This window comes from Callorhinus ursinus, unplaced genomic scaffold, assembly GCF_003265705.2.
Source record: "Callorhinus ursinus isolate GAN/ISIS: 27379988/994484 unplaced genomic scaffold, GSC_fseal_2.0 scaffold24, whole genome shotgun sequence".
Taxonomy (NCBI): Eukaryota; Metazoa; Chordata; class Mammalia; order Carnivora; family Otariidae; genus Callorhinus; species Callorhinus ursinus.
The window spans coordinates 23,870,626-23,898,258 of NW_027397086.1; the positions used below are offsets into that span (position 1 = coordinate 23,870,626).

Genomic DNA, 27,633 nt, shown 5'->3' on the forward strand with positions numbered 1-27,633 from the left:
TGACCTGGGTTTAAATCCTGGCCTCGACACTTAACCAGGTATATCACCCTGGGCAAGTGACTTCACTTCTCTGTACCCGAGTGTCCTCAAATCTATCAAAGGGGAATGACGACACCTACCCCATGTGGTTGTCCTGAGTGTCATTCTGTCATCACCATCTTTGTCTCCTGGCTGGGCTCATTGGATGGACTGACTGCAGAAATGTCCCAGTCTGAAGGGTCAACATTTATGTGGGAGGTTTCACTGGGACCTCTGTTCCATTGCTTCAGTGCCTTTTCCTACCATTAGCTAGCTCCGCTCACAGCCCGCTGGCTGCTCAGGATATTTTTTGCAGGATATCGTTCTTCAGGGAAGAGATGGGGTTAGGGACACCTTTTAATTGTGTTCTTAGGTTGGTCCCATCTCTCTCTCAGCACGTAGTGGCAGTTTTTTTACCTGCTAATTTGCTAATACATCTTACACATACTCAAGTTTAAAAAAACCCCAAATCCACAAAACCTCAAGAACGTTCCACCGGATGCGTTTTTTTCTGATTTTGCCAGAAAGGAAAATAGCATAAAATGAAATATACGCTCAATTTGTGGGCCTGGGAGGTAATTCTGCTTTCTCTTTTGGTGCCCCAAAGATTAATGGACAAATGCATATTTGATTGTATTTTAGCATTACCCTAAGCTTCACTGAAGTACATGTTTTAGGGTTTTAGGGAAAACTCAGCCTTTTTATCTGTTACGTTGTGCTCAGGAATGATCACAAGCAGGCAAGAGGGTGGAGTGGAAATAGTGCAAACCTTGGCATCAGACAGATTGGGGTTTGTTTGGATCCTTGCTACACCTCTTGCTGAGGTCATGACCTTGGGCAAGTTGTTGAATTTTAACCCAGATCCCTCTAGATCTAGATTATAGATTCTAAGAAATGTGAAATTGCTATACTTAAAGAAGGCAGATGCGACTTTTGCCCCCCCCCCCACCTGTGCATTTCTTGCAACCTTACCCTCCTATTCTCACCCCCCTTTAGGGACCTAGCTAGAAGGGCAGAGAGCTGAGATGAAGCCTGCAGAGGTGTCTTGTGCCTGGGAACAAAAGATGGGCGTTTAATTCTTCCCCATAAATCTTTCCGAGTTTGATCGAGAGCCATCAAGGTCCTAATCACTTCCCTGGGCTGTGGAGGTCCATTATGCTATTTGACTGTTGTCCTGTATACCAAATGCCAAGTCCCCATACTGCCTTTTTTTTTTTTTTTTTTTTTTGTAAATCGGGTGGGACCTCTAGGGAAGGGTCTTTGTTTTACTCCCCAAGGATTAGCTTGAAATAACTTCCCCTCCACTGCCCAGTGCTGCCTGGACCAACACCACCCTATTTTGGCTGCCAGTATCTTCAGGAGGTTAAAGAGAATCCCTTGATTCTTCGAGTGTTTGGTTGGGTTACATAAACTTTTCCCTGCATGAGGAGCAGCTGACCTAGGCAAGGGACCTTGTTTGGTTTTCCTTGAACTATTAACAGGGAGATAAGGAGGTTTACTGAGTAAACGTTCAACAGGCCAGAGTCCCTGCAGAGGGTGGCCACAGTGATCAGATCTTGTTACATCCTTGCTTTGGAGGTTGCCTCTCTGGTTGGACTATGATAGAGAAAAAGAAAAAAGGGACCCCAATATTGGAAATGCAGAGGGTAGGATTTCTGGCTGTAGCTTACCTTCTGGGGAGACTCTGTTAGCATATGTGCATGAAAAAAAGTAAGTGAATGAAACAGGATTCCTGCTCTGGAGGAAGGTCGTAGCTGTGGGGTGGAAGGAGTATTTCTGGCTGGACAGTGGTGGAATGAGTACTGTCGTAGGCTCACAACCAGAGTGCTGCAGCAGTCCTGACAGGCTCGCTCTCTGGGCCTTTGCCCTGGGCCAGGCTCTCCCTGTAAGAACTCACGCACCACTCACTGCAGCTCTCTGGAGTCCACTGTATTTCTGTCACACGAGGAAACTGACGTAGGGGTTGGGTAACTTGGCCGAAGTTGCTACTTAGCAAGTTGTGGGGACTGGATATGAATCCCCATAGGTCTGACCCCAACCCCTGTAAAGCTACACAGCCCTTTGTCACTTAGAGCCATTGTTTTTAATGGTTGTTAACTCTCTTAGGGTCACAGGTAACCCTGAGAATGTGATGAAAGCTGGAGCCATGGCCTTTCTGTCCAAAGGAATTCACACATGCTTGGTTCTTCGGCTAAAACCCCTGGTCCCAGGGCACATTTATCTTGATCTTCATCAGTGGCCCGTGTGGCTGCCTACTACAACCAAGGTGTGCCTCTGACACCTAGGACCCGCCCAAGGACCCCCAAACCTGCTGTTTGTCCGCAGCTCCTCCGTAGTGAAGGGAAAGGAGGGTGAGGACGTGACCTATGGGATGGGGCTCGTAGTGTGGATGAGCGACAGAACAACACTGACAGCAAAGGTAGCTTCACAGATGACATCTGACCCCAAGTTAGCGTGTTTATTATGTGCCTTTGAGGAGCTTATGAGCTGGCAGAGGAGGAGAAACTAACATGTTTGGCCAACAAAGGACAGTACCCAAGGGGACTGAGAAGAGAGAGAGCACAAGGGAAGCCTCAGATATAAGGGAAGGAACGTGGATTGGGATCACGGAAATGTGGGTTCCACTCCCAGTCCTGCCCACTGACTCTTTGAGCATTTTTTTTTTTTTTAAGATTTTATTTCTTTATTTGAGAGAGAGAGAATGAGTGGAGGGGAGGGACAGAGGCAGAGGGAGAAGCAGGCTCCCCGCCGAGCAGGGAGCCCGATGCGGGGCTCGATCCCAGGACCCCGGGATCATGACCTGAGCCGAAGGCAGACACTTAACGACTGAGCCACCCAGGCGCCCCTCCTTGAGCATTCTCCACCTGCCACTTCATCTCGCTATGGTCTCCTTAGAGCCTGAAGGAATTGGATCCGGCCATTCCCAGGGCCCTCCATATCTCTGGCAGGTGAGGCAGGCAGTGGAAGGTGAAGGAAGGGTCGTCAGGCACTTTCTGTGTGTGGTCCATTCTGCCCCTCTCGTCACTTCCCCACGGCTGAGGTCATGAACCCCTCTCTACCGATGATGCAGGTAGATGAAGAACTGCTGTCTGATGCCAAGTTTCCAGCTGAGACTGGGATCAGTCCAGAGGTGGCAGGTGTCGGGTGTGAGGGATGGGACACACACATTTGGGATGGAGCAGTGTATGGGTGGACGCGAAAGAGATAAAGTTCCTGTCGAGTCCCCAAAATTGCCTCAGAGAATTAATGTTCCTCTTTGTGTTTTTCTTCTTCTTGATTTCATAGGCCACTTTCCAAACAAAGCCATGCCCTCTGCAGGAACGCTTCCTTGGGTTCAGGGGATTATCTGTAATGCCAATAACCCCTGTTTCCGTTACCCGACTCCTGGTGAGGCCCCTGGGGTTGTTGGAAACTTTAACAAATCCATGTAAGTACTATATTGGGTTTTCTTTCCAAACTTGTCAGTTAATACTCTTCTTCCCTTCTCAACCTCTGGAGAATTTTGAATGGTTGAATTTGAGTGAGGTTGCTTTTGTAAAGGTTTGAAGAACAAGGGCAGGGAGAATTGCTGCCAGGATTGAAGACTGTGGGATCTTACTTTGGTGCATTTTAGGAGTAACAATATGCAGCTCTTACGACAATGAGGGTCCTGTGGTTGGGGGCCATTCTTCCAAAAACTGGTCAGTAAGTAGGGGAGGGGGAGACACAGCATGTCAGCTCTGTGCATTCATTAGCCTTACTCACTTAGCAACATTTCCTGTGCATTTGAAGGGGCTGGTCTAGACGCTGGGGGAGGTGGTACAGAGATATGCACGGGAGGGGGCCTGCCCTCAAGGAGCTCACTGCCTGGGCTGGGCGAGTTTGTTCCTTTGCTTCCAGATTCATTCTGACTCTGTCACTGCCCTGTCATACTGCGGTGTCCCAGTGTCTGCAGGTCTCTCTCTTCCCCAGTGTGAGTTCCCCGAGGGCCAGGATTTTGCTTCCTTTGCTTTTGTCTTCTGGCTCCTGGCTTCAATACTGGACATAAATATGGACTTAATAAGTGTTAGCTGAATGAGCCATTGAAGATTCTTGGAATGCACAGAACCATGGCATGAGTTCGAGTGGACAAAGGACTGTAGGAGATGTATCAGGACAGTTCCGAGGAAGCTGCAGCCGGGCCAGACGGGGCCACATTATAACATCCATGGACCTTAGGCTTTGTAGCTTTTAGGGACCCCTCCTTGTACGCAGAAATATTAAAAATTTTATTTGATAACTGTGTTGGTGTAAAGATGACTATAATCCAGGTTGGATTCATTATCATATATATTCATCCTGAATTTCTGAATTTCATTTTTTTAAATTCTGATTTTAAAAGACATTAAAAATTTTTGTGGACCCCTTAGAGCATCCTGGGCCCTAGGCACTGTGCTTCTGTGTCTCATGGATAAGTTGGTCCTGGATGTGTGTGTGTGTGGGGGTGGATGGGTGGGTGTGAGGCCTTCCTGGAGAGGAGGCACGTGGGCTGGGCCTTGAAAGGTGGTAAGATTTGGTTGTGTGGACACCCGGGAAGAGCATTCGGGGCAGGGATGGCGGGTGGATGGGAAGGAGTGTAGGCTATTGGTGCTGCTGGCTGTGGCGAGCAATGGGAGTGGACCAGGGCTGGCCCATGGAACACCGGGCAGCCAGGCGGGGGCATGTTTTCCTGGCAGGTACTTTCTTCAAGCCAGAGAGGCAGCTGGTCTAACCAGGGCTTTTCTTCTTTTCTTGCACCCCCTGCAGCGTGTCTCGCCTGTTCTCAGATGCTCGGCGGCTTCTTCTGTACAGCCAGAAAGATACCAGCATGAAGGACATACACCAAGTTCTGAGGACGTTGCAGCAGATAGAGCATTCCAGTTCAGGTAAGCAGACGCCTTCTGTGCATTGGTTCATGACTGGAAATCGGCCTGCACGGGGTGAGACGGCAGCCCAGGTGGCCTGCTACTTGTTCCTTCAGCACTTTCCTGGGGAGCTTTCCTCCTCAGCGGCTGGCCTGTGTGGCCTCTCTGCAGGTGTTTGAGAAGAAACTGGGAAGACAGTGAATGTGCCAGCCTCCTCCAGGGAGACAGAAGAAAAATCACCAGAGAGGAATGGCACAGGCCCCGCATTAGGACAATTGGGGGGTGCAGGTTGCTGCCAACCCCGTTTTTTTTGGAGTTGCCCGTATGGTTGCTGCGAATGGGCCAATTTATACACAGGGGATGATTACGCATAAGAGTGATTAAAGTTGCAACTTGATATGGATAGGTGAAAGTTAAGCCTTTATTTCTAAAAGGGAAATGCAGCTCATCTTCTGCCTAGTCATTTGATTTCGTCTGAGGGGCGCTTGACGTCTGATCTTTTTAAGTGAAGTTTTCATCTCTGATCTGGTAAGTGCCCGGGGAGCTTCTTGCCGGCCACTTAGGAAGTATCTGAGGAGCAGGCACGGGCTGCAGAAGTCATGGAGCAGCCTGCCAGGCAGTGGCCTACCAGGGGGACAGTCTCCTGGGTGCAGGCAGTCATGGCGTGCCTGGTCTGTAGAGAATTTAAAAGTAGTAATGAAGCTGACTAAGAGTGGGTCTGCTTTTTGTCTTCACCATGTACCGGTGGTTCTAAACAATGTCAGTCATAAATTACTCCCCATCACGGGCCAACTGCTGCCACCGCCCCCTCCAGGAAAGTACCTTTTACTTGGTTTGGTGTTTTAGGAGGGATGGGGAGGGTCAGCTTCTGCTGAAAAGCCTCCCGGTTTGTGACCCACTTGGCAAAAGAAGAAGTGGTGTGAAGTGCTAGAGTTTCCACCAGACTTGGAGCATTTTCTTGGGAAGACAGAACGGCCCTTTCCCTGGGCAAGAGAAGAGGCAGTGAGCAGCATGGGGCCCGATGGCCCAGGGAGTCGTGTGCGAGTGGCAGGGAGCAGGGGTCACTTCCGCTCGGAGAGCGGCGTGGCCATGCATGGGTTCCTGGGTCAGCTGCGATGAGCTCCTGGCTGGACCACTCTGGGCTGCCCGGCCGGGCCCTCTGGGTGCTCTTTCCTTGCCCTGTAAGCCCCTGACCTTGCACACGCATCTCTGTCCCAGGGTAGGACCTAGGGGTCACAGCCACCAATCGAAGTCTCCGTCCTTTCTGATCTGCTGGAGGGCCCCTGCCTGGCAGACCAGAGGCAGAGCTCGGGTTATTTCTTCTGCTACAGAGACTCAGTGTGGCCCATAGGAAAGAGTGCTAGGGTATATTACTTGTAGCTTTGTGACTTTGTGAATAAGTCATTTAGGCCCCTTGAGGCTATTCTTCTCATCTGTGGAATGGGGACAATAGGAGAACCTATCTCGTAGGATTGTCATGAGGAATAGATGAGATAACACACGTAATTGCTTAAAAACAGCCCCAGACACAGAGGAAGTACTTAGTGAATAGGAGCTGTGATTATTTTGAAGTGGTGACATCTTAGCCAAACCATTTAACCTCTCTGAGCCTTAATTTCTTCAGCTGTAAAATAATAGGTAACCTGCAACGTAAAATGTCAGACCTGACACAGTGTCTGACGCATAATAGATGTTCAATAAATGGGAGCCACTCTAATTCTTAGGTGTCAGTGAGGCATTTCTGAGCACCTGGCCTTCCTCTTCCGCCTCTCAGCTTCATGGCTGGGGAAACAGACTAACAGATGGGGCTGAGTTTCAGATCTTAGTGGGGGCTTCCTTAGACACAGAACCATTTTTCTTCTTTGAGCAACCGGAGACATGAGGTAGGGTGGAAAAGAGAAGACAAACCTTATCTGTCCAAAAAACCTTTATCTGCAAAGCTCTGAAGAGATGATCTCCTCTGATTTTGATTGTATTATATCAATGCTTATTACTCATCTCGCCATTCACCCAGTCCGTTCCCTTGTCTACCCTGCAGTTCCTTCTAGATTGGTCCCACCTTTCTTTGCCTATCTTGCATCACTAAGCCAGGCCTTGGACTGGAGGGAAATGCGCAGAAATGTTGCTTCTTCTAGGCAAAATCAGTCACTTTTTGCCAAATTTGAATAGCACTCTAGATTTCAGAGAGAATCCAAGGCTGGGGTATGTCAGTGTAGATCCTGACCTAGAGACCTGTGTTTATCTGCACTGACAGCCCTACTCACAGTATGATGATGGGCTTAGCCCTCTTATACGATCACTGTCAGGATTGGAAGGATCCTTGCCCTCGTCAGCCTTCCCTTCTACACACCCACTTCTATGATGAGACCTACCTCTCACGTGGCAGCTCATTTTGGGTAGTAAGAGCTCTAATTAGCAGAACATACTCACTACCCTGCTATACCTTCCAGTCGATGAGGCTAATTCGATTTCCCTTGAAATATTTAAAGACAGCTCTTGTGTGTTTTTTTCCCCCTTCCTTAAGTCTTTGATTTTTCTAGGCTAAACGTCCTCCGTTCCTCTTCTGGAATATTTTTTCCTCCCTGATTTCTGCCTCTCCTCTGGTTGTGTTTCAGTGTGTTTATGTCTTCCTTGAAGTTTTTTTTCCACTTTTTTTATTATGTTAATCATTATACTGTCTTCCTTGAAGTTTATCAGAAATTGCAATGGTATTCCAGCATGGAGTAGAGGGGGATTTTTGTCTCCCGTGTTGTGAGCACTCTATTTCTGTTAATGCAATATGAGATTACATTGGACTTTTTGGCATCCACGTCACACTGTGGACTCCTACTCTGCATGTAGTCAACCAATATTGCAGTCTTTTAAATACACAGTATTGCAAGTTACTTGTTCTCCATTTCTTAATCACGCTGTTGGCCAAAAGGGAAAACATCTATTTCCTTTCTGTTTTACATTTTTAAACTCCCTATGTCATTTTGTCCTACCCAAACCATTGTAGTTTCTGATTTTGCCATGTGTATATTTGCTGCTTCTTACTGTTTGCTGTCACGTAGGAATTCAGTAACAAGCTCTCTTTGTTCTCATCCAAGTCATTAATAACTGTGGCCTAAGGCTGGAGGTTTCGATCAGTCCATTGGAGACTAATAATCCCTTTGGACTACTACTACTCAGGCTCTTACAGATTCACCAGCCTATGGTGTCATCATTGCTGGGCCCCTGGCCTGTGATCTAGTTGGAAGACTTGTTATTTTTTTCAACTTAGATTCGTTAGACTATCCACAGATAATTTGTGGATATGGGGGTTCTGTACTTAGGTACTATCTTCTAATTCCATGGTTTCCTGGACTGGAGCATCATTTTATTTCTACTTATTGGATGAGACCTTAGAGATCTTTTAGGTCATTTATAGATAAATGGGTTGACTCATTCACTCATTCAGCCAATATTTATTGAACCTGTTATGTGCCAACCAGTGTTCTAGGTGCTGGGACACAGAGGTGTACAAAACAAAATGTCCCCGGTTCATATGGAACTTCTTTTCTAGAAAATAACCTGATCCAGAAGGGGGAGGGACTTTTGCAAGTTTGCACCGCCACCAGAAGGTTATTCTAGGAATGGAGGACAGCTAAATGTTGCTTCATGAAATTCTCTTTCTACAGTGCTGTCTTATGCTGTTCTGGGAATCCTTCAACTGAGAAGGCCACTAGTTTTGAGAATTAAATCACAGACAAGTCTAATTATTCTTGAAACCGTCCTAATTAGAAACCCACCTAGGAAGCCTTACAGAGGGGCCTTGCCCTATTTTCTCATCACTGGAACGCTCTGGACATTTTACTGTTTTCTTCCTAAACCTATAACCACATAGGTTGAGCAGAGGTTAAGTTAATGTTTGGGAGTCCACGTGAGGAGCATTCCTTCTTCATAAGTCCCCATTGTGACTGCAACACAGCAGAAATATAAAAATTGCACAAATTCTCAGGAACTATAGAAAGAGAGACAGGTTTAGATTCTGTCTCTGAGGTGCAGACTGGCAAGGATGCATGTTTCTCTGAGTGAGTTTGATGTAGTATCTGAGATTATTTCAAGCAGTATACAGACGACAACTTTTAACTCTATCAAATTGCAACTTCATGGGTATTATTGCTTAGGAGGATGTTAAATAGAAAAAGTTAAGTTACAGAATACGTTGTTTTCTGTGCATATGGTAAAACTTGCGACAGCAGTTTGTAAATGATGGAAAATTGGAAAATGCTGGTATAAGAGAAAGAATTTGGGGCTTTGTGTTAAGATTTGTTTTGGGAACAAATTCAGGCTCTACCCCTCATTATCTGTGAACCTTGAGCATGTTTAGATTATCTCTGACCCTCAGTTTACCTAGAAAATAGAGATTACCCAAGGGTCATTGAACATTAGATCAGATGACATCTGTGGGGATGGCTAATTGCGGGGGTACAGCATATAGTTGACACATAATAAATCTGAGTTGGCTCATCTCCCCTTCTGTTCCTGGCTGACTGTTTGGTTTTACCAACTTGTTCGACCTCTCTGGGCCTTGACTTTCCTTGCCTTGAAATTGGGACTTTGGCAAAACAACCTGAAAATGTTTCATCTTGGAAACTTGGTCAGTACTTGGAAGGGGCGATCACCTGGGACTAAGCAGTGATGTGGGCTATCCCCCAGACTGCAGTTCTCGAAGGCAGGACGGGGCCTTGTTCATGGCTCTCCCCCAAGCATTAGCAGGCATATGGTAAGCAATTGGGGGATCTTTGTGGAATAAAAGTGAGAGAAAATTACCTGCCCTTTCTCCTCCACAGAATATTTTAAGGGTCAAGTGAAAGCGCTTTGAAAGGTATGAAATCCCAGCACATGTAATTTTCTAGTTGATTCCCTCGTGTGAACCCAAGTCAATTGGGCTGAATAATGACGACAGAAGTTCTTTGTACAGTCTCAGCTTGCTTTCTTCCACAGGGTTCACATTCCAGAACGTTACAGGTGCTGCTCTGAACCTGGAGGCCGGAAGTAGATTTACTGAGAAGCTAAAGAAGGTTCGCTCTCCTCGGCCCCTTTGAAGGCCCTGGTAGAGATCTTAGCTATCAGAAAGTGTCAAAGCAGGATTTTTAAAAAAATATTCTTTTTTATAAAGAGAGACTCCCAAATTGTGTCAGCCTCAGGCCTCGCAGAGCTGTACCTGCTCTTGCCAGAGGCCCTGGGGAGACAGGAAGAAGTGCCATGTTCGTTAGCCTCCCTCTTGGCCCTTCCCTCAGGCGCTGTCACTACACCAGCCCACCTGCCCCTCTCTGGTGAATCCGGCAGGTTCACATGGGGTGACTAGCCGACGGGCCAGAGCCAAGGCCTCCCCAGTGGGCCTGGTGTCACTCAGATCAGGACTGAGCTAGAGAAGATGTCCCTTTGCTTTCTGCTTTGTCTTTTCTACTTGTTTCCTTTTCAGCCGTTTAAACGTATCGCTTAGTGCTACCCACCAGGCTCTTTAGCTGGCTTCCTGCTGAACATTACTGTTCATACATCCACTTTACCCCAATGCCTCGTTCCTTCCCCAGATCCTGGAGTTTCCGCTACAGATTCTCATCTCTAAATGGCACCATGGGCCCAGGTTCCTCTTGAGTTTACGCCAAGCGAGGTCAGCACTTCCTGCTTGGCTGGAAGTTGGGAAATGCCCATCGTGGGGGCGGAGGCTTCTTGCCTTCCTGGGTGAGCCATCCTCACATCCCCTATAAGAAGTTCCCAACTCCCCCACTATCCCTCATTTGCACAGTTAATTAGGCTCTTGTCCACCGCTGTATCCCATGGCTGCTCCCTCAGCCTTGCCATTGCTTATGCTGCTCTGGGACAATTCCTCTGCTTGTGGAGGTGCTGTGGAAGTTCTCTGTCTTTATCAGCTCTGACCTGGCCCAATGGATAGGATTACGGGGGCGTTCTGTGGTGTGGCTGGATGCCAGATCCCCAGTCTCCCCCATGTAAGGGACTCAGCAACTTCCATCCTTAGCCAAGATCTTAGCTCTCCAGGTGTCAGGCCCTGTTCCAAATTACAGCCACCCTAATCCTTTTTAATGGAAGCTGAGTGGGTGTTCTTTGGGACTTCAGAAGATCATCTTCTGGACCTGCTGAATCAGGCCAGGCCAGGTAGGTGGGACAGTTGAGAGATGGCTTTCAAGCTATATAAGTAGGACTGGCAAGTTACACATATCTGTGGATGCCATGTACCCCACCATCCACGTGAATGGCACTCCCCCTGAGAATTACGCTCCCTGAAGTTGGGTAGTGCATGGCCTATGTGGCTCTTTGCTGTGGCCTGGAGGACCTATCTCAGCACCTCCCAGTGAGGACTAGGGTTATAACTGGCCCCCCCACTGCGCCTGGTCCAGGGGCTTCGGAAATGCCTTCAGTCCGGGATGTAGAGCCCTCTGAAGCTTAGGAGAACTTTTCTAGGAAAGAACAAGGAAGAACTTTGGGCATTTTGTCACTGGGCTGGAGTTGTCACTTTGGAAGACATGCCACATCATGGAGATGGAGGGTTGGAAGGCAGCAGGCGTGGAGGAGAGATCTAGGGCAGCGCTGCATGCACCCCCACATCCCGACCTGGGTCTGGAGCTTCTCCGTCCCTTCAGCTACCTTTTGTATGTCAGTGCCATAGCTGCCATTTTCTGTATGTTCATGGGACAAATCTGGTTTGTTTGGCCTTTCTGATGTAAGACTTATGTGAATTAAGTCCTCAGGGTTATGCTGGATTTTTACTTAGGGAAAAGGGTCCTTACTTTTTGACTGTTGGATTTACTGGTAATACTGCGAACTCACCGTGTGGACCTTTGATTCCGCTCTGATCTTTGAAAGGCAAGCAAACCTGATCCCCCAAGGGCAGGGCAGGCTTTGGTGACACGGCAAGGTAGCAGGGAGTTGAGCAAACATCCAGTAAACATCCACTGAGCAGTATAATTTAGCGCTAAGAGAACACTTGGCAGCCTTGGTTCAAATCCTGGCTTTTATGCTTCTCACCTATGTGACCTTGGATAATTCCATAACATCTCTGTCTCTAGTTTCCTCAAAATGGAGATACCAACGAGCTAATACGGGTAAAGCATTCAGTGCAGTGCTTGGCACATAAGAGGCACCAGGCTTGTACTTTAGTTCACTGCCTACCATGTGAGATAGGGGATTTTGTTCCTTTTTATGCACAAGAAGGAGCTGAAGTTCAGAGAGGCTAAGTAACTTGCCTAAAGCAGCACAGCTGGTGAAGGGAGGAAGAAGGCTGGACCTTCAGTCTTTCACACTCTGCCGTTACTGCATCCTACAGAGAGCAGCCGACGGTAGCCAGAAACTTCCCCAAGGTCACTGGGTAATGGAGTATGGATGGCTGGCATCAGCAAAGAGACAAGAGGGCTTCTGGGAGAAATACCAGACTTCCTTCACTTCCCAGCTTCATTGCGGAACAGGCATGGGTGGAACGTTCCCCAAGTCCTCTCTAGAAAGAAGATCCTGTGACTCACAGCCATTTCTCCTTCTCTGCCCGAACCCCTTCTTTCCATTATGGACAGCCACCAAAGTTAAGGCCGCAGCCCCAAACTTTGTTTTCTGTCCTTGTGGGCCTCCTGTGAGTCATCTTTTGGGGAGATCTGATGACATATGTGTCAACATTTATATCATCAGACTGGAAATTTCTTGAAATCTTTGCGTGATTGCAGTTCACGTTCTGCATGCACTTGTTGAAAGCTCTGATCTAGGGCCTGGAGTTTCGTATTTTGAAACTTTTCAACCTACCGTGAGGAAGTTTTCCCAGACATGTCACAGCTAGGCTGTGTCCTGGAGCCCAGGCCGCTGGTTTCCATCCAGGGTAGGGGTCTGGCCCCAGGTAGGCTGTAATCAGGTAGATGCAGTGCTGCACAGCTATGTTGAAATATTACTTGAACTAAACTGAATCAGAGGTCAACTTTACCCAGACAAGAATAGAAAACACAGGGCGCCTGGGTAGCTCAGTCGTTAAGCGTCTGCCTTTGGCTCGGGTCGTGATCCCAGGGTCCTGGGATCGAGCCCCGCATCGGGCTCCCTGCTCTGCGGGAAGCCTGCTTCTCCCTCTCCCGCTCCCCCTGCTTGTGTTCCTGCTCTCGCTGTGTCTCTCTCTGTCAAATGAGTAAATAAAATCTTTAAAAAAATAATAGAAAACACAATTACACTCAATTACAGGACAGCATGTACCCCACAACAGTAGACTGCCTTTAAAAAGTTGAATTGTTAACATCAAGAACAGTGTTTGAAGAACAGTGTTTCATGTGTCTCGCTTTTCCAAAGATTTATTTACCCCGTGGGTGGCAAAGAACAATTTGGGAGTCCAGTGTGTTTCTAGTTGAAAGCCTCCCATCTTTTGCCCTCTCATCACTGTTGCATTGAGGCACAAAAGACGATCTTGGAGTGACACCTCACTGAACAGATGAAGTTGCAGCAAGTAATGATGCTATTTTACATTTTGATATATTGTTACATTGAAGGCTTATAGTGGCATTAGCAGGTTGATATTATCAATATTTTACTGACGAGGAAACAGGCTCAAAAGGGCTATGTCTGTTGCCTAGGGTCACAGAATAAAGCTGTGAATTGAATCTGGGTCTGTGACCCCGAGGCTTAGCTTTTTTCCGCCATACCATGCTGCCATGTTGCCTTATTCCAATACCAGGAAGCATGGGTGGCATCATCCATATTTTGATGCCAAAAATGTGATGAAGTGATTTTTTAAAGAGTGAAGTGATTCATTGAATTCCCCATAAAGTAGAAAGAGCCAAAGCTTTTTAGCCAGAGCTGATTAAATTCACATTTACCACTTGCTTGCTCTGTGACCTTGAGCAGGGTATTAACACCTCTCAGTCTGTTTCCACATTTGAAAAATGGGACTCCGACATTTCTCGTAAGCTTGTTTTAGGCATTCTAGAAAAAGAGTACATATAACGAGTCTGATGCTCTGTAAATGCTAATCACCTTCCTCTGCCCACAAATCACTACTTTGTCCCTATCTTGGTACATTTTGTTTTGAAAGTAAGGGAAAACTAAGTTATTTATACATTATATATATTAAGTTATTCCTTTAGTTCAGCCCTGGAAAGAATCCCTTTTCAGCCCCTACCTCATCTTAAACTCATCTTCCTTTCCTCTCCTGTGTTCCTAGAGCTCTCGAGGTCCTGGGGCTAGTTCCGATCCCACACTGCCTCACGTTAGGTGTGTCTGGTTGCGTTTTCAGTAGGAGACCAGCTCATCAGTGAGGACTGATGCCTCAGACTCTCTTCTTTTTTCCCAGCTCTTTTTCTCTCCGCCCTTTCTCTTTGGTACAGTCTTCCCTGTTCTGGACTCTGTGTGCTTCTTCATACTTTTGGCCTCTTTCCTTCTCCTCGTTCTTTGTCTTTTCCAGGCATCTCCTCACACCTTCCCACCTCCCTGGCCTTCACAAAGCATTCTCCATGAACAGCGCTTTCAGCTCTTTCCTTGCTTTGTCTAATGCTGGCTCCTCATCTCTTCCTCTCTTTCTCTTCAGGTCCAGAATTCATGTGGGCCAACGTGACCTCCGTTACCTTTCATCTCTTGTTACCTTCATTTCCTGCCGGGCTGCCAAAGCCAGCCGGACTGCCTGTCACCCTGACTGCATTAGGAGTGCTCCTGGCCAGTGTGAACCCATCACCCTTTCCCCCTGGGGCCACTGCCTCCACTCATTCTTTGGGGACCTGGTTGCCATTCAGGTTCTTATCAGCTGACATTAGTCCTCATTCCAGCAGCAGCCAACAGCCCACCTTGCCCACTTCTCAGTAAGACATGGGTCTGCTACTGTAGATGTCCAGGTGAAGTAGAAAGTAGGTGTCACTCTCCACCCCCTGATTTTAACGATGACTGCTTGTGGAGTTGCAGACAGGGCTGGAGGCTCACAGGTCTGCCCACCTCATCCCACTCCATCTCCTCTTGGCAAGGACATGGATCATGTCTTCATATAGCATCTTGTTTGTTACAGGCTCCTGCCTTCAAGGAGCACTGAGAAATATTGCTCCTTTGAACCACAGTACTAGTGTTCTGGGTTCAGTAGCCATTCTGTAGTTTGTTGAATTAATGCAAGCTAACCCTATGTGTTTCATAAGCTTAGAGTACTTCCGTTGGTCTCAGGAGAAGACTCTGGCTTCCCTGGTACTTGCCGCAAAGGGTTCAGGGAGCATAACCCTAAATAATCTGGTTTCTCTTGGGACCACTTCACATAATTGTCATCTATGAGTTTATCAACATTTGTTTTGAACTTGTTGGAAATAACCCAGACTCCTAGTAAAGGTAAACCTCCATTTCTGGAAAACTGGAGGCTCAGAGAGCGTAGTGATCTCTCCAAGGCCACATGACTGGAAAATTCTGGAACTGAGGTTTGAACCGGGTGAGCCAGACTCCAGAACCTGAGACTGGTTATGCCTACGTATCCCCTCAGCAAGCCCTCACTGTAGTAAAGAAATCCAAGAAAGTAGAGCCCTAACATCAGGAAAAAAAGAAAAACCCTAACAACAAAAAAAACCACCTGAGTGTGTTTGTTACTAGCCCTTTTGTAGCAGAGAAATGTTTAAAGGTTTTGTTTGTACGGCCGGACAAGCTTCAGCTGAGTAAAGCCAGGAGTTAGTTAAATCCACCCTGGTCCCCCCAGGCCATTACCCATTTGACAGGGTGAGGGCTGGGAGACCCTCTTGGGGTCCTTTTTAGAAGACTGTCTGGGCCTTGGATGGATGTGTTCGCTTTCTACGAGTCTTTTTTTTTTCTCCTTTGCCTCCTCCACCCACTTCTCAAGCAGCTGATTGCTCTGGTTCCTTTTCATGTTGAACAAAAGAGACTACAGGGATCTTGAAACTCGAGCTGGGGACTGGAGGGTACTGACCGAGAGTAACCCCAGCCAGCTCTGTGGAGGGCTTCCCTCCCCCTCCTTCCTGCCCCCCCCCCCCGTCCTCCGCTGGGCGGGAGAGGAGCGGAAGCCACGCTAAGTGGCTGAGAAAGCATCTTGCCCTGTGTGGGGCCTTTCCCCTGGCCGCTGTGGAAGTCTTTCCTTAGCTTGGTCGGTGAGACCTGGCCCAGAGGATTGGCAAGAGACTGAGGAATCTGCCCTCTTCTTCCTCAACCCACAGGCACACGTTTCACTTGTTTTGTTCTTTAGACTCCAAGATCCTGAATTGGGGTTTTTTTTGGCTTTAGTTTTTTTCCTTCTTTCCTTTGCCCTACCTTTCTACATCCAAAGCAAGGCGCTCGGGAAATGGAGAGGCCACCGTTTGCTCCTCCAGGTGCAACCGAGGAGGCTGAGTTCCGTGGGTGGACTATATTGGTCCATATTGGAGAGATTGCAGCAGGAAAGCTCGCTTGGCCTTTTGCTGGGTAGTCAGTCTGGGTCTTCTCTGTGGGCAGCGGGGACTCACGTTGAATTTAGCGACCAGTCCAGCTCCGTGATAAGCATGTACACACCCTGTCAGTTACCTGTGTAAACTGTCAAGGCCCATCAGCTCTTTCCCTCTGAAAGAGTACTTTCCTGGGCTTGATCTTGGTTTTCAAAGCAACTTGTGAATGGTATTAGCTCCATTTTACGTCCAAGGAAACTGAAGCCCAGAAAGATTAAGAAAAGGGGAAAAGCAAGGTTCATGGCTCCACACTTAGGAAAGAGCAAAGCCAGGACTTGAATTCGGATCTTCTGGTGCCTCCTCTGTGGCAGGCACTGCTGTGCTTTGAAATGACAAAGTCCTGGCACCTTTTTTTTTTTTTTAAAGATTTATTTTAGAGAGAATGTGAGCAGGGGGAGCAGAGGGAGAGAGAGATCTCAAGCCGACTCCATGCTGAACACGGAGCCTGACACGGGGTTCCATCTCATGACCCTGAGATCATGACTTGAGCTGAAACCGAGAGTCAGATGCTTAACCAACTGAGCCCCCCAGATGCCCCTCAAGGCACTTTTCTTCTTCTGGCAAGAAGATGTGTGCCCAGACAACTGTAGCTCCATCCGTGTGCTGCTTGAGGGAAACAGAGGAAGCTATTAGAGCACAAGGACAGCCACCTAACCCATCTTGAGGGTGGGAAAGTCCGGGCAGGCTTCCTGGAGGAGATGACTCATGGGCCAGGTCGTTAAAAAAAAAAAGGGGGGGGTAGGAATTAGGCCAAAGGGAAGAAGGGCCATTTCAGACATCTGACCTCCATATTCTTGGCTTCTCCACTCATTTTCCTGCCAGCTACACAATGGAGAAAACAGAGACCAGAGGTACCAAGCCACCCCACTCTGGCCCCCACTATACTCCTTTCTCCTCCCTCTCCCACTCTATTCCCCAAATCTCTTAGGTTTTGAAGAATCTTCTCTGTGTTTATCTGGTTGATTTATTTATTCATTGAAAAACATTTATGGGCACCTAGTATGTACCCCGTGCTACAACTACAGGGTGTCCTGGGCCTGCCATCATGAGAGATCTCCCCAGCCACAACCTCAAGAGACGTTTGGCCGTCTGTCCTTTTCCAGAATTTGGCTTCAGCCTGACTCTCCTCCCTCCCCGCAAGCATTTACGGACAAGCCTCATCTTGGTCACTTGCATGACGTGTCTTCCTCATTCTTCCTTCTGCTTTATTGACGTTTCTTCATCTCCCTTATCAGCCTCGAAAGTTCCTTGAGGGCAAGAACTGTGTCCTTACCTTCTCATTACACTTCACTTCGGTACTTTGGTAAAGTTAAGTGAAAGAAGCCCTTCTCGATAATCACAAAATCATTACCATTTATTGAGCATATACCATGAGCCGGTTGATCATGATATTCATGCAGGTGGGGATATTGTTATCCTTGCCTCTTAGGTGAGAAAAGTTGGTCTCAGGAAGGCAAAATGCATTTCTCAAAGCTGCAGTTAATAAACAGCAGAATCTGACATCAAAGTTAGGTTTTTCTGGCCCCACATCCCTGATTTTTGTACCACTCTACTGTTTCTCAAACTCAGCTACAGTCACCTGGCGCGTTGTATAAAATTCTGATACCTGGGTGTCAGCTCCGAAAGTTCTGCTTCGATGCTGGGGCTTGTACCCTGGGCATTGGGGTTGTTGTAGCACTACCTATTTGAGTGTAATCCTAGCCAAGGTTGAGAACCAGTGCACTGCCCCACATTGCCTTTCTCTGTCCATGCTGGCTCTAGCGGTTGGCGGCAGCGGTGGTGTGTGAATCTAGGTCCACATGTGTGGTACGCATGTGACCAGAATGGGCTTCTTTGTAGCCAGGGATCTTTGACCCGCCCTGCTGCTTCCCCACCCAGTGACCTCTCCACCCTGCGCACGTGCACTGCCCAGGGTTGTTGACTATTGAATCGGCCCCTTGGTTCTTCTGTCTCATCCAGGGGACTTACTGAGAGGCGGTTTGAGTTTGATCACATCCAGCTGTTCTCATCCTCAGAGTCTGTTGACATAATAGAAGAGTCTTATAAACACACCGAGCCTCCTAGCTGGTCTCAGGAGTGTTGCTCATGACCTCGACCCATTGCCAGTGCAGCCTAGGTCAGCCTCCCACACTTCAGCAATCATGCGATGGTGCAAAGAGGCTGTTGTGAAGTTCCCTAGCACAGTGCCCATGTTCAGCTCTGGCTTTTCACACTCGGGAGGAATTTGTGGTCCATGTGGTCAAGGAGGGTCAACTCATGTGTGGATCCTGTTCTATCCGGGGCTCAGAGATGTCTTTATTTTACCCCTTATTTTACAAAGCAAGGCAGTGGAGCACAGCTTAGGTGAAATGTCCTGGCGGATGAATGGATACAGAGCCCAGCTTTTCTGACCCCCATTGTGGTGTTTTTCCCATTGTTCCACAACGGTCAGTGTCAGGCTTCTCTTGAAGCCACTAGCTTTCCTACCTTCCTTCTTGGATGCTATTGTTGGGGTAAACACCTGGATGTTACTTTGTATCCCTGGGAATATAATATAGGGATCCTGTTTGCTCCTGGGGTGTAGCCCAGGAGTTGTCCTGATATCTCTGGGCCCTTCTTGGACCTACTCAACTGAAAGAAAATCTGTGATAGTGCTGAGATATTTCTCAAATCTTCCCAGCCCTAATCTCACCTTCTAGTATTTATGATCTAGCCATCATTCTTTGTTAATGACCAGTAATTCTTTGCAAGGCTTTGATCTGGGCACAGGGGTACAGAGATAAAACACACATCCTGGGGGCACCTGGCTGGCTCAGTCGGTAGAGCAGGTGACTCTGGATCTCGGGGTTGTGAGTTCAAGCCCCATGTTGGGGGTAGATCTTGCTCAAAAAAACCCACACACATATTCTGTATTCTAGGAGCGTAGTCTAGTGGAGAGAATATGCAAATAGACATTCCTTAAAGTATGGTCCCCAGACTCCTTGCATTGGGAGTACAAGGAATGCTTATTAAAATATAGATTCTTAAGCCCCACTCTTGATCTGCTATTTCAGAATCTCTGGGAATTGGGCCCAAGAAACTGCATTTTAGTGTGCTCCCGAAGTGAATCTTAGGTGCTCTGAGGTTTGGCAACTATAGGAGTGAGCCCTGCAGTAAGAGTATAGTGTCATATATGATGGGGAGCACCAGGCTGGTGTTCATCTCCAGGAGGGAGGACCTCTTCTGAGGAGGCTGGGCAAGGACCAGCTTCTGGAAGGTGTCATGAGGAATAACCAGGTGTTAGCATGTCAGGTTTAACCAGTCATTTCTCTAGAGGTGTGAATCATGCTTAATTTATCCTTTCTATAGCTCTAAATTATTCAAGTTTGCTTAAGAACATACCTGGATCGGGCAGCAAAGATGAGAGTCTGGTTGGGTGTTTTTGCCTTCCTTCTACTTTATCTCTGCATATGATCCCCCTTCGCTCCCAGGATTAACTCCTGTCCTCTTCTAAGCCTCACACTAGCCCCGTTTCAGATCAGACTTCTATTTCGCATCAGTTAAATGGTTGGGTTTGCAAGGTTTGCCCCCTAGAGGTCTGTTAGTGCCTGGGCCTGTGGGCTGCAGTCTGCAAATGAGCGAATGAGCGTTGCCTAGGCACGTGGTCATGGTGAGCTGCTTTTCTCTTTTATTGAAAGAAGTTGGGTTATTAAGAGGGTGGGGCAGAAGGAGAAGTGGACGGTCAAATGAGATAGGACAGGGAAAACGGTAGCATTTCAGAGTCAGGGGGCCCCCCCAACATCTGGTAAGAAATCTCTCGTTTTGGAGATAAAGAAGCTGAGGTTCAGAAAGATGATATGAAATGCCCAAATGACACCACCAGGCACAGCATCCAACTCCGGGGACTAAAATTCTGGATTTCTGGTCAGTGTTTTTTCTGCTTCACTACACTGGAATGTACCTAGAGGGTTTATTATTAAAGGGATTCTTTATGAAACCCTGCAGCAATCCAGTCATTTAGTAGGGTTGAATTTTTAAATATATGCTTTTGTTTTCTTACAGTCTAGCAGACCTGGGTTTTGGAGCTCTGTCTCATGTGTTCCAGGGTTGGAATTAAAATGAGATCACATCTGTGAGAGTGCTTTGATAGGCGTAATGCTCTCCTCCAATGGTTCTCAAAGTGCGGGGCCCAGACCAGCAGCAGCTGCATCACCTGGGAGTTCGTTGGAAATGTGAATTCTCTGGCCTCATCCCAGGCTGGCTGAATCACAAACTTTGGGGGTGGAGACTGGAAATCTGTTTTTTTTTTTAATTTATTTATTTGACAGAGACACAGCGAGAGAGGGAACACAAGCAGAGGGAGTGGGAGAGGGAAAAGCAGGCCTCCTGCCTAGCAGGGAGCCCGATGGTATGCGGGGCTCGATCCCAGGACCCTGGGATCATGACCTGAGCCGAAGGCAGACGCTTAATGACTGAGCCACCCAGGTGCCCCCTGGTAATGTTTTAACAAGCCTTCAGGTGATTCTGTTGTCCACTCAAGTTTGAGAACCACTGTTCTGCGTCAAGAGATCAGCCTCCCAGGGCCTGTGGGACTAAGACTTTAAATACCTCCGATTTTTAGCTGACGTGGCATTTGGAGACAGGAGTAGCGGGGTTAGGTTCATAAATCTCAGATGGGATCGGTGAGATCACTTGAAAGGTTTGGCTTTTTCCTCGAAAATAAGGAAAGGCTGTGTGAGTGTGTCACACTGTTTGAGTCTAGGAACACGCTTGGAGTTTGGTTCTATCTTCAGAAAGCATTCTTTTCATCTCTCCTGTAAGGCAGAGTTCCCTGAACATCATTTCTCTGTATGCTTCAGCCAGAAGCCTGTGGTTATCAGTTGGTTTAAAACTGGGCCATTAATGTTAAGATGTTTTTCTCCACTCCCATCGTCCTTTTTTTTTTTTTTAAACTTATATGAAAATAAGATACTATTTCTCTGCAGGCTTGAAGCTTCAGGATTTCCTAGTGGACAATGAAACGTTCTCTGGATTCCTGACTTACAACCTTTCTCTGCCAAGGCTTACTGTGGACAGAATGCTGGGAGCCAATGTCAGTCTCCACAAGGTGAGCTACGGATGTTCAGCTTCCTCGGTGGGGCTGATGGCAGTTACATTGTTTAAGAGTGCCTGGAAAGAAATGCATAAACCCCCATCTCGGTAATGGTGCTGAAGGAGGTTATTAGCTCAAGTTCAGCATTACCCATTTTTACTTCCCTGCTCAGGTTGGCATTGCCAAATCATCCAGAGAGTGGAATGTGCAACCTGGCATCGTGGGCCAGCTGGTTGAAATAAAATTGATTTCCTGCCTATCAACTGGCGTTTGTGGATAACTCCCCCCTAAAAGAGGGTGGGGGGATGAATTTAAGATGAGTTAAACATTTTTTTTTAAAAATGTTCACAGTTCTGAGACCATAGCCGGAGTTGAGGATTATTGAACAGAGCAGCTGTCTATAAAATCTAAGACAGATTTTATTTTTTAATTTTTTTTTATTTTTAAAGATTTTTTATTTATTTGACAGAGAGAGACACAGTGAGAGAGGGAACACAAGCAGGGGGAGTGGGAGAGGGAGAAGCAGGCTCTCTGCGGAGCAGGGAGCCTGATGCGGGGCTCGATTCCAGGAGCCTGGGATCATGACCTGAGCCGAAGGCAGACGTTTAACGACTAAGCCACCCAGGCGCCCCTCTAAGACAGATTTTAAAACTCAATGCTTCCTTTAACGATGGATAAGAAAAATAAATAAGGAGAAAACCAGGAAGTAATATTAGTGTTTATATAGAATTTTAATCTTAGATTCTTAGAAAACTTCCTTTGGCATAATTAGATCTCCTAGAGCTCCTGTGCAGTGAGCAGCAGACCCGGGTTGTATGGTTATCGATTTTCAGGGAAGCTTCCCAAGTTTATTCTTTGGCAGAAAGGGGCCCTGCTTCTTTACCCTGTCTCACATCTATACACTAGCTTATCTTTACAATAAGCAGAAGTAGTGGAAATGTTTATGCCCGAAAATAAGATCTTTGCTTTACATGATGTAGAATTTTTAAAATAGAAAAATGTGCTTACCGCTTGTCCTTATGAAACTAGGAAACTATGCCTTGTGTTTACCAGTTGTATGGTTGGGAGATGGGCCAAAGGCAGCAGGCTTATGAAAACAGTTGCATTTAGCACAATTTCCATACCCCCCTGCCAATTTCATATCAGTCGCATCAGATCAGTTTAAAATAAGGGGCATCCTGAGTGTGGAGGTGGTCCTTGCATGGTGTTAGGGTCTCTCTGTAACCAGTGCTCTCAAACCCAGATACCGAAGGTAGGCTGACAGCAAGGACTACTTGGAGAAAGGAGTAAGACGGAAGTGCACTTGAACGTCTGGTAGGTGAGGACTTCATGAAAACCACGGCAGCCTGAATGCTCTGCAATGTTAGAAAGCTACATAGGCCTGGAGAGGCTTTCGGTCCATCACTCACGCCAGGTCATACTACGGGCAGGTCAAGCTGCACGGATTTAACTGGGGGGGGTGGTGGCTAATAATGGGTAATACAGAATCTGCATCATCCATTCGTTCCACAAATGTTTACTGTCAGTCATGTTTCAGCATTATCCCACAAAGTGAGCAAGAAAAGCAAGCGCCTCTTACTGAATTTGCTGTCTCATGGGTAATAAGGACCGTCTATGAAGAAGTACAGTTTATTGAGGCCCAGGAAAGTAATTAAGTACACAAAATATGGCCAAGGAAAGGCTCTCTTTGGGTTTGCTCTAATGAATGCGTAAGAATGACTTAGAACTGGCCTTCAATGAGGCCTTTTCATAAGAGGCTTGGCTTTCTGGTACTCTCCGTGGGGGCAAATAAAATGAAGAGTTCCAAATTCTGAAATTGCTTCAAAATAGTTTTCTGCATCCATGAAATATCTATACCTGTAAGTAAATAGTATGAATGCTTTTTTTTTTCCTAATTCAGCCCAACCCCAGTTTAACATAAGTTCCAAAATAATGAGAATGTTTTTCTCAAATAAAATAAAATAATAAAAATGGTTTCAGGAGTTTAGACTTTCAATTCCTATTTCCTGAATCATGTGTCCCACTTTTGAGAAAAAGCGTTGGACTCAGGATTTCCCTTCACAAGGACCAGAGTGTGGGAGATGATGAGTCAAAGACAACATTCAGACTTTAAGTTTCCTCTTAGACTGTGCCTTGTTATGTTCTGAAGGTTGGTCAAGAGATCTGAGGCGTTGGACTATTGCGATGATGTCCATTCTTCAAAGCTGTACTGACCTAACTTCGCATCTTTGTAACCTGGTTTTGCTTGTCTCTCTTTGCATGAAATGCTTCCAGGTATTTTTGCAAGGCTACCAGTTACATTTGACCAATCTGTGCAGTGGATCCAAATTACAGGAGGTGATTCAACTTGGTGAACCAGAAGTTTCCACGCTTTGCAGCTTGCCAAGGGAGAAACTGGATGCTGCTGAGCAAGTCCTTCGTTCCAACATGGACATCCTGAAGCCGATCCTGGTGAGTAGGCTTGCCGTGTGGAGAAGCTTCAAGGACTCATGCTTTTGGAATGTGAACATTTTCCCTGGATAACGTAACTTTGCTTTTTGTAGAAACATAGGGCTGGCCAGGAGTTTGAGAGGTAATTTAGCTCAGTGGTATCCTGTTCTTTCAAACCTTTGGGCTTTTTCCCAAAGGGTAAAAGGGGGAAGAATGAATTGGGTATAGCTCTGAGTATAAGCCTAACATCCTCTGTGCTTGTTTCAGAGAAGACCTGTTTTTTATGTGTGTTTTTTTTTTTAATATATTGTCCACATTTGAGATTATTAGAGTTCATTTGAAGGAGTTCCCCAGATTTAAAAAAAAAAAAAGTCTCACAATCATTTCTGGGAAGATGGATATCCATTCTTGAAAGCTTCTCAGCAAGGAGACACTGTAAGCTGTCATGGTGGGAAAACCTTGGAACTGGATGGGAGCACACACAATAATTAGATTAATCCATGACAATTTCATTTACAGAAAAAAAAATTGCAACAAAGTCTGATCAACCTGGGAATCAATAGTTCAGAGAAGCGATCCCAGAGTATATATGTTCATTCTTAAAAAATGTGGATGAACTTGGTCATCAGAGGGTTGGGTATAGTTCCAGAATGGGTGTATTTCTTTGGATTTTCTGGGAGCTCTGGTGACATACCTCTCCAACCACATCATTTAGCATCTGGTGTTCTGGCCTCCTACTCACCAGATAGCACTCTGATTTGTTAGTAGGTTCTCTTAAAACCAGGGAAAAAGCCTTGGAAGAAGGATGTGCCTGGAAAGAGATATTCCTCATTATAATAAAAAGAAATCAGAATCCTCTGGGACTTTGTGTAGCATGATTTCTTTCTAGAGAGATCCATTATCCCAGGGGTACTAAGAAGGTCCAATTTCTGGACTCAGTGCCTGGATCACACACTAGAAAGTGATCTTGGAAACATCGCCTATGGTCTATACACTAATGACCAAGAAGTTCCTGTATCCTACTTGACTCTATGATGGTGCAGGCTTCTGCCTGAGATGAAGGTAGTAGGAAAACTATGTGAGTTCTTGGGATTTTGGTTGATGGTGAACCAGTCAGTATAAAGGGCTTAGGCCTAATGCTTAAGATCTGTTTTTGTTTTATTATACTCAGTAAAAAAAAAATACTGAGTTGCTTGGTTCAGTGGTCTGTGATTCTATTGGTTAATATTTCTATAGTATAATTTCAAATAAGATATATATTTCTGAATTGGGATGATGTTTGCAGTTCAGAAAACTAGTCCAAGTGGCTACCTAAGCTCATTGGTATAGACATATGTAGCCTGTTGGCATTTTTTGGGTTGTGTGACATAGAGGGCCAAAGGTTATTAGAAATAGTAGACCATTTCCTTGTAGCTATTTCCTTTTAGCTATTTTGCTCTCTTTCACTACAAGACAGAAATGTTCACCCTTTCAGCTAGAATGATGCAAATTGTGGAAATATGGGTGCTTTTAGAAGACAAAATAATTTATATTGGTGCCCATTCATTGTTTCATTTCTGTTTAATGATTAAACACTTACTGTGTGCACAACCCAGAAAATCCCTGCACTCACATAATGTCTGGATTTCAGTCCAAGTAGAATGACAGTATAGCCTTCATGATCTGACAGTCGGCAGCTTAGGTTTCAACCTGATAATCATCCCTCCCTGGTTAGGAGGGTTAGCATGATAGGGTACATGGAAATGCACCACCATCAAAACTATCAGCTACATTGCGGTCCATCCTGTTGTGGTGGTCCCTTGTAGATCAGTTGGTTCATGGCTGGGTGTTAAGGTGGCTACCATATGCTTTTTGCACATTTCTTGGCCACAGAGAGCATCTCAGGTTCTGCTCCTGCCTATTTGCTGTTGCTGAGAGCTCTCTCTCCATAAAGTCAGAAAATGAGGCTCTTAAATTAGAATAGAGTGAGTGGTCAAAATTGTTCTATGTAAAGGTGATTTTGAAGGATACCTTTGGGATGAAATGACTTCCAAACATTTTGAAATGTGACTTTTATTTACCGAGTTAAACAGGCCCTTAATTGGAGCACTGGGATTGATATTTGATTTACATTAAGTAGCCTGTTATTCCTGCCATTTGGTTGACATTTCAACATTTTCAGTGGTAGATGAATGTGACATGCGACATCGTTGGCAATGGGCAGTTAATCACACTGAGAAACACGACAGGAGCAGCAGCCAGATGTCAGGTGCAGCGTCGTGGGCAGAAAAACTGGGGTGTCAGTGTGTGTTTCTGTACCAGAGTGGATTTTCAGGAAAGACATGTTTTGAAAAATTTCTTCTTCTTTTTTTTTTTTTTTTTTTGGTTAGCATGGATGTTTTTCTGTTTTTCAGCCAAGAGTTATTCTCTGTCTCCTGATGACCCCTGGACAACAGTGTTTTGACAACACGGGGGGAAGTGTGGCAGAGGGGAAGGGCCGTGGGCTTGGGGTTAGCTGCGTCTGGGTTCAAATGTTCCGTCAGAAGTTTTACCAGCTGTGTGATCTTGGATAACTTGAGTGTGAGCCAGCCTCAGTTTCTTCTTCTTTTACATGCAGATAATATACTTCACCCTTTGTCATTATTGGTCATGCCTATGAAGAGCATGACAAGGGACCTGGCATACATCAGGTGTTCAGTAAATAGAAATTAATCATTGATAGAAATATTTTCATGCTGAAAGCAATTGCTGGGAAGATAGAAATTCTCTTCTGCGTTAGGAATCAGTCATGCCAAGCAAAGTAGCCCTGAAGAATATTTCAGCGAAAAATTTTATTCTTTGCCTAGATGCTGTCAAGGCTTCTTACCCTGTAGATTCTTATTTATGTGTAGACCTCAATTATTTATACCTTGCGTGAAAATTAATACTGGATTTCAGAATGGTATTGCATCCTTAAAGTTCTCTGGGGTTAATAGTGGTTTCCATTCAGCATTCTCCTTTAAACTTAAAAACATATTCATTTATTGAACTATGTTTTTTTTTTTTCCCCCATCACCAGGCTGACCCATTCGGCGCCCCCCCGCCTCCCCCCCAAAACCCTCAGTTTGTCTCTCAGAGTCCATAGTCTCTCATGGTTCATCTCCGCCTCCAATTTCCCCCCCTTCGTTTTTCCCTTCCTATTATCTTCTTCTTCTTTTTTTTTTTTTTAAACATATAATGTATTGTTTCAGAGGTACAGTATGTTAAATTCATTATGGTTCTGGGCGCCTGGGTGGCTCAGTTGGTTGGGTGACTGCCTTCGGCTCAGGTCATGATCCTGGAGTCCCGGGATCTAGTCCCACATCGGGCTCCCTGCTCAGCGGGGAGTCTGCTTCTCCCTCTGACCCTCCTCCCTCTCGTGCTCTCTGTCTCTCATTCTCTCTCTCTCAAATAAATAAAATCTTTAAAAAAAAATTCATTATGGTTCAGGTATGTTCTGGGAGCTGGACTCAACGGAGATCCTCACAAAAATAGCTTCTGAGGAGTGTGAGGATAGGTCGATACAGGAAATATTATCTCCAGGTTAAATGCATTTACGAAGGAAGACTTATGTTCATAGTATTTGTACTGTTGACATAACAGCCACAATCCCCTCCTGGAGGCTATCTAGCAGTGACTCTTTTTCTCAGGGCTCAGCAAGGTGGATTTGGCTGTTACAGTTGGCTGGGCAGGTGAACTTTCCTTTGCCTTCCTTGCGGGTCCTTCTTGAAGCAGCGCCTACCTTTCTCAGATGGAGGAGAAGTCTTTATGGGGACCTCACTCTGCTGTCCTCCAGTAACCTCCGATCTGTTTTGGACTACGAGAAGGAGCTATAACAGGACTAGCAAATTCTGTCCAGAGGGGTATGTTTGCT

At 46.2% G+C, this 27,633-nt stretch overlaps 1 protein-coding gene across 5 annotated transcripts in view; it reads left to right on the plus strand.

The window, feature by feature from the left end:
* Nucleotides 1–27,633, plus strand: part of ABCA1 (ATP binding cassette subfamily A member 1) — a 126,710-nt gene that overhangs the window by 29,105 nt on the left and 69,972 nt on the right. For all 5 annotated transcript variants that reach the window (XR_012373529.1, XM_073876622.1, XM_025888383.2 and 2 more), the window contains exons 4-7: nt 3,304–3,445; nt 4,783–4,901; nt 21,226–21,347; nt 23,607–23,783. Coding sequence is in view for 4 of the 5 variants with exons in the window: in XM_073876622.1 (XP_073732723.1) it covers nt 3,304–3,445; nt 4,783–4,901; nt 21,226–21,347; nt 23,607–23,783 (560 nt within the window). In the remaining variant the exon portion in view is untranslated. The remainder of the gene's footprint in view (nt 1–3,303; nt 3,446–4,782; nt 4,902–21,225; nt 21,348–23,606; nt 23,784–27,633) is intronic.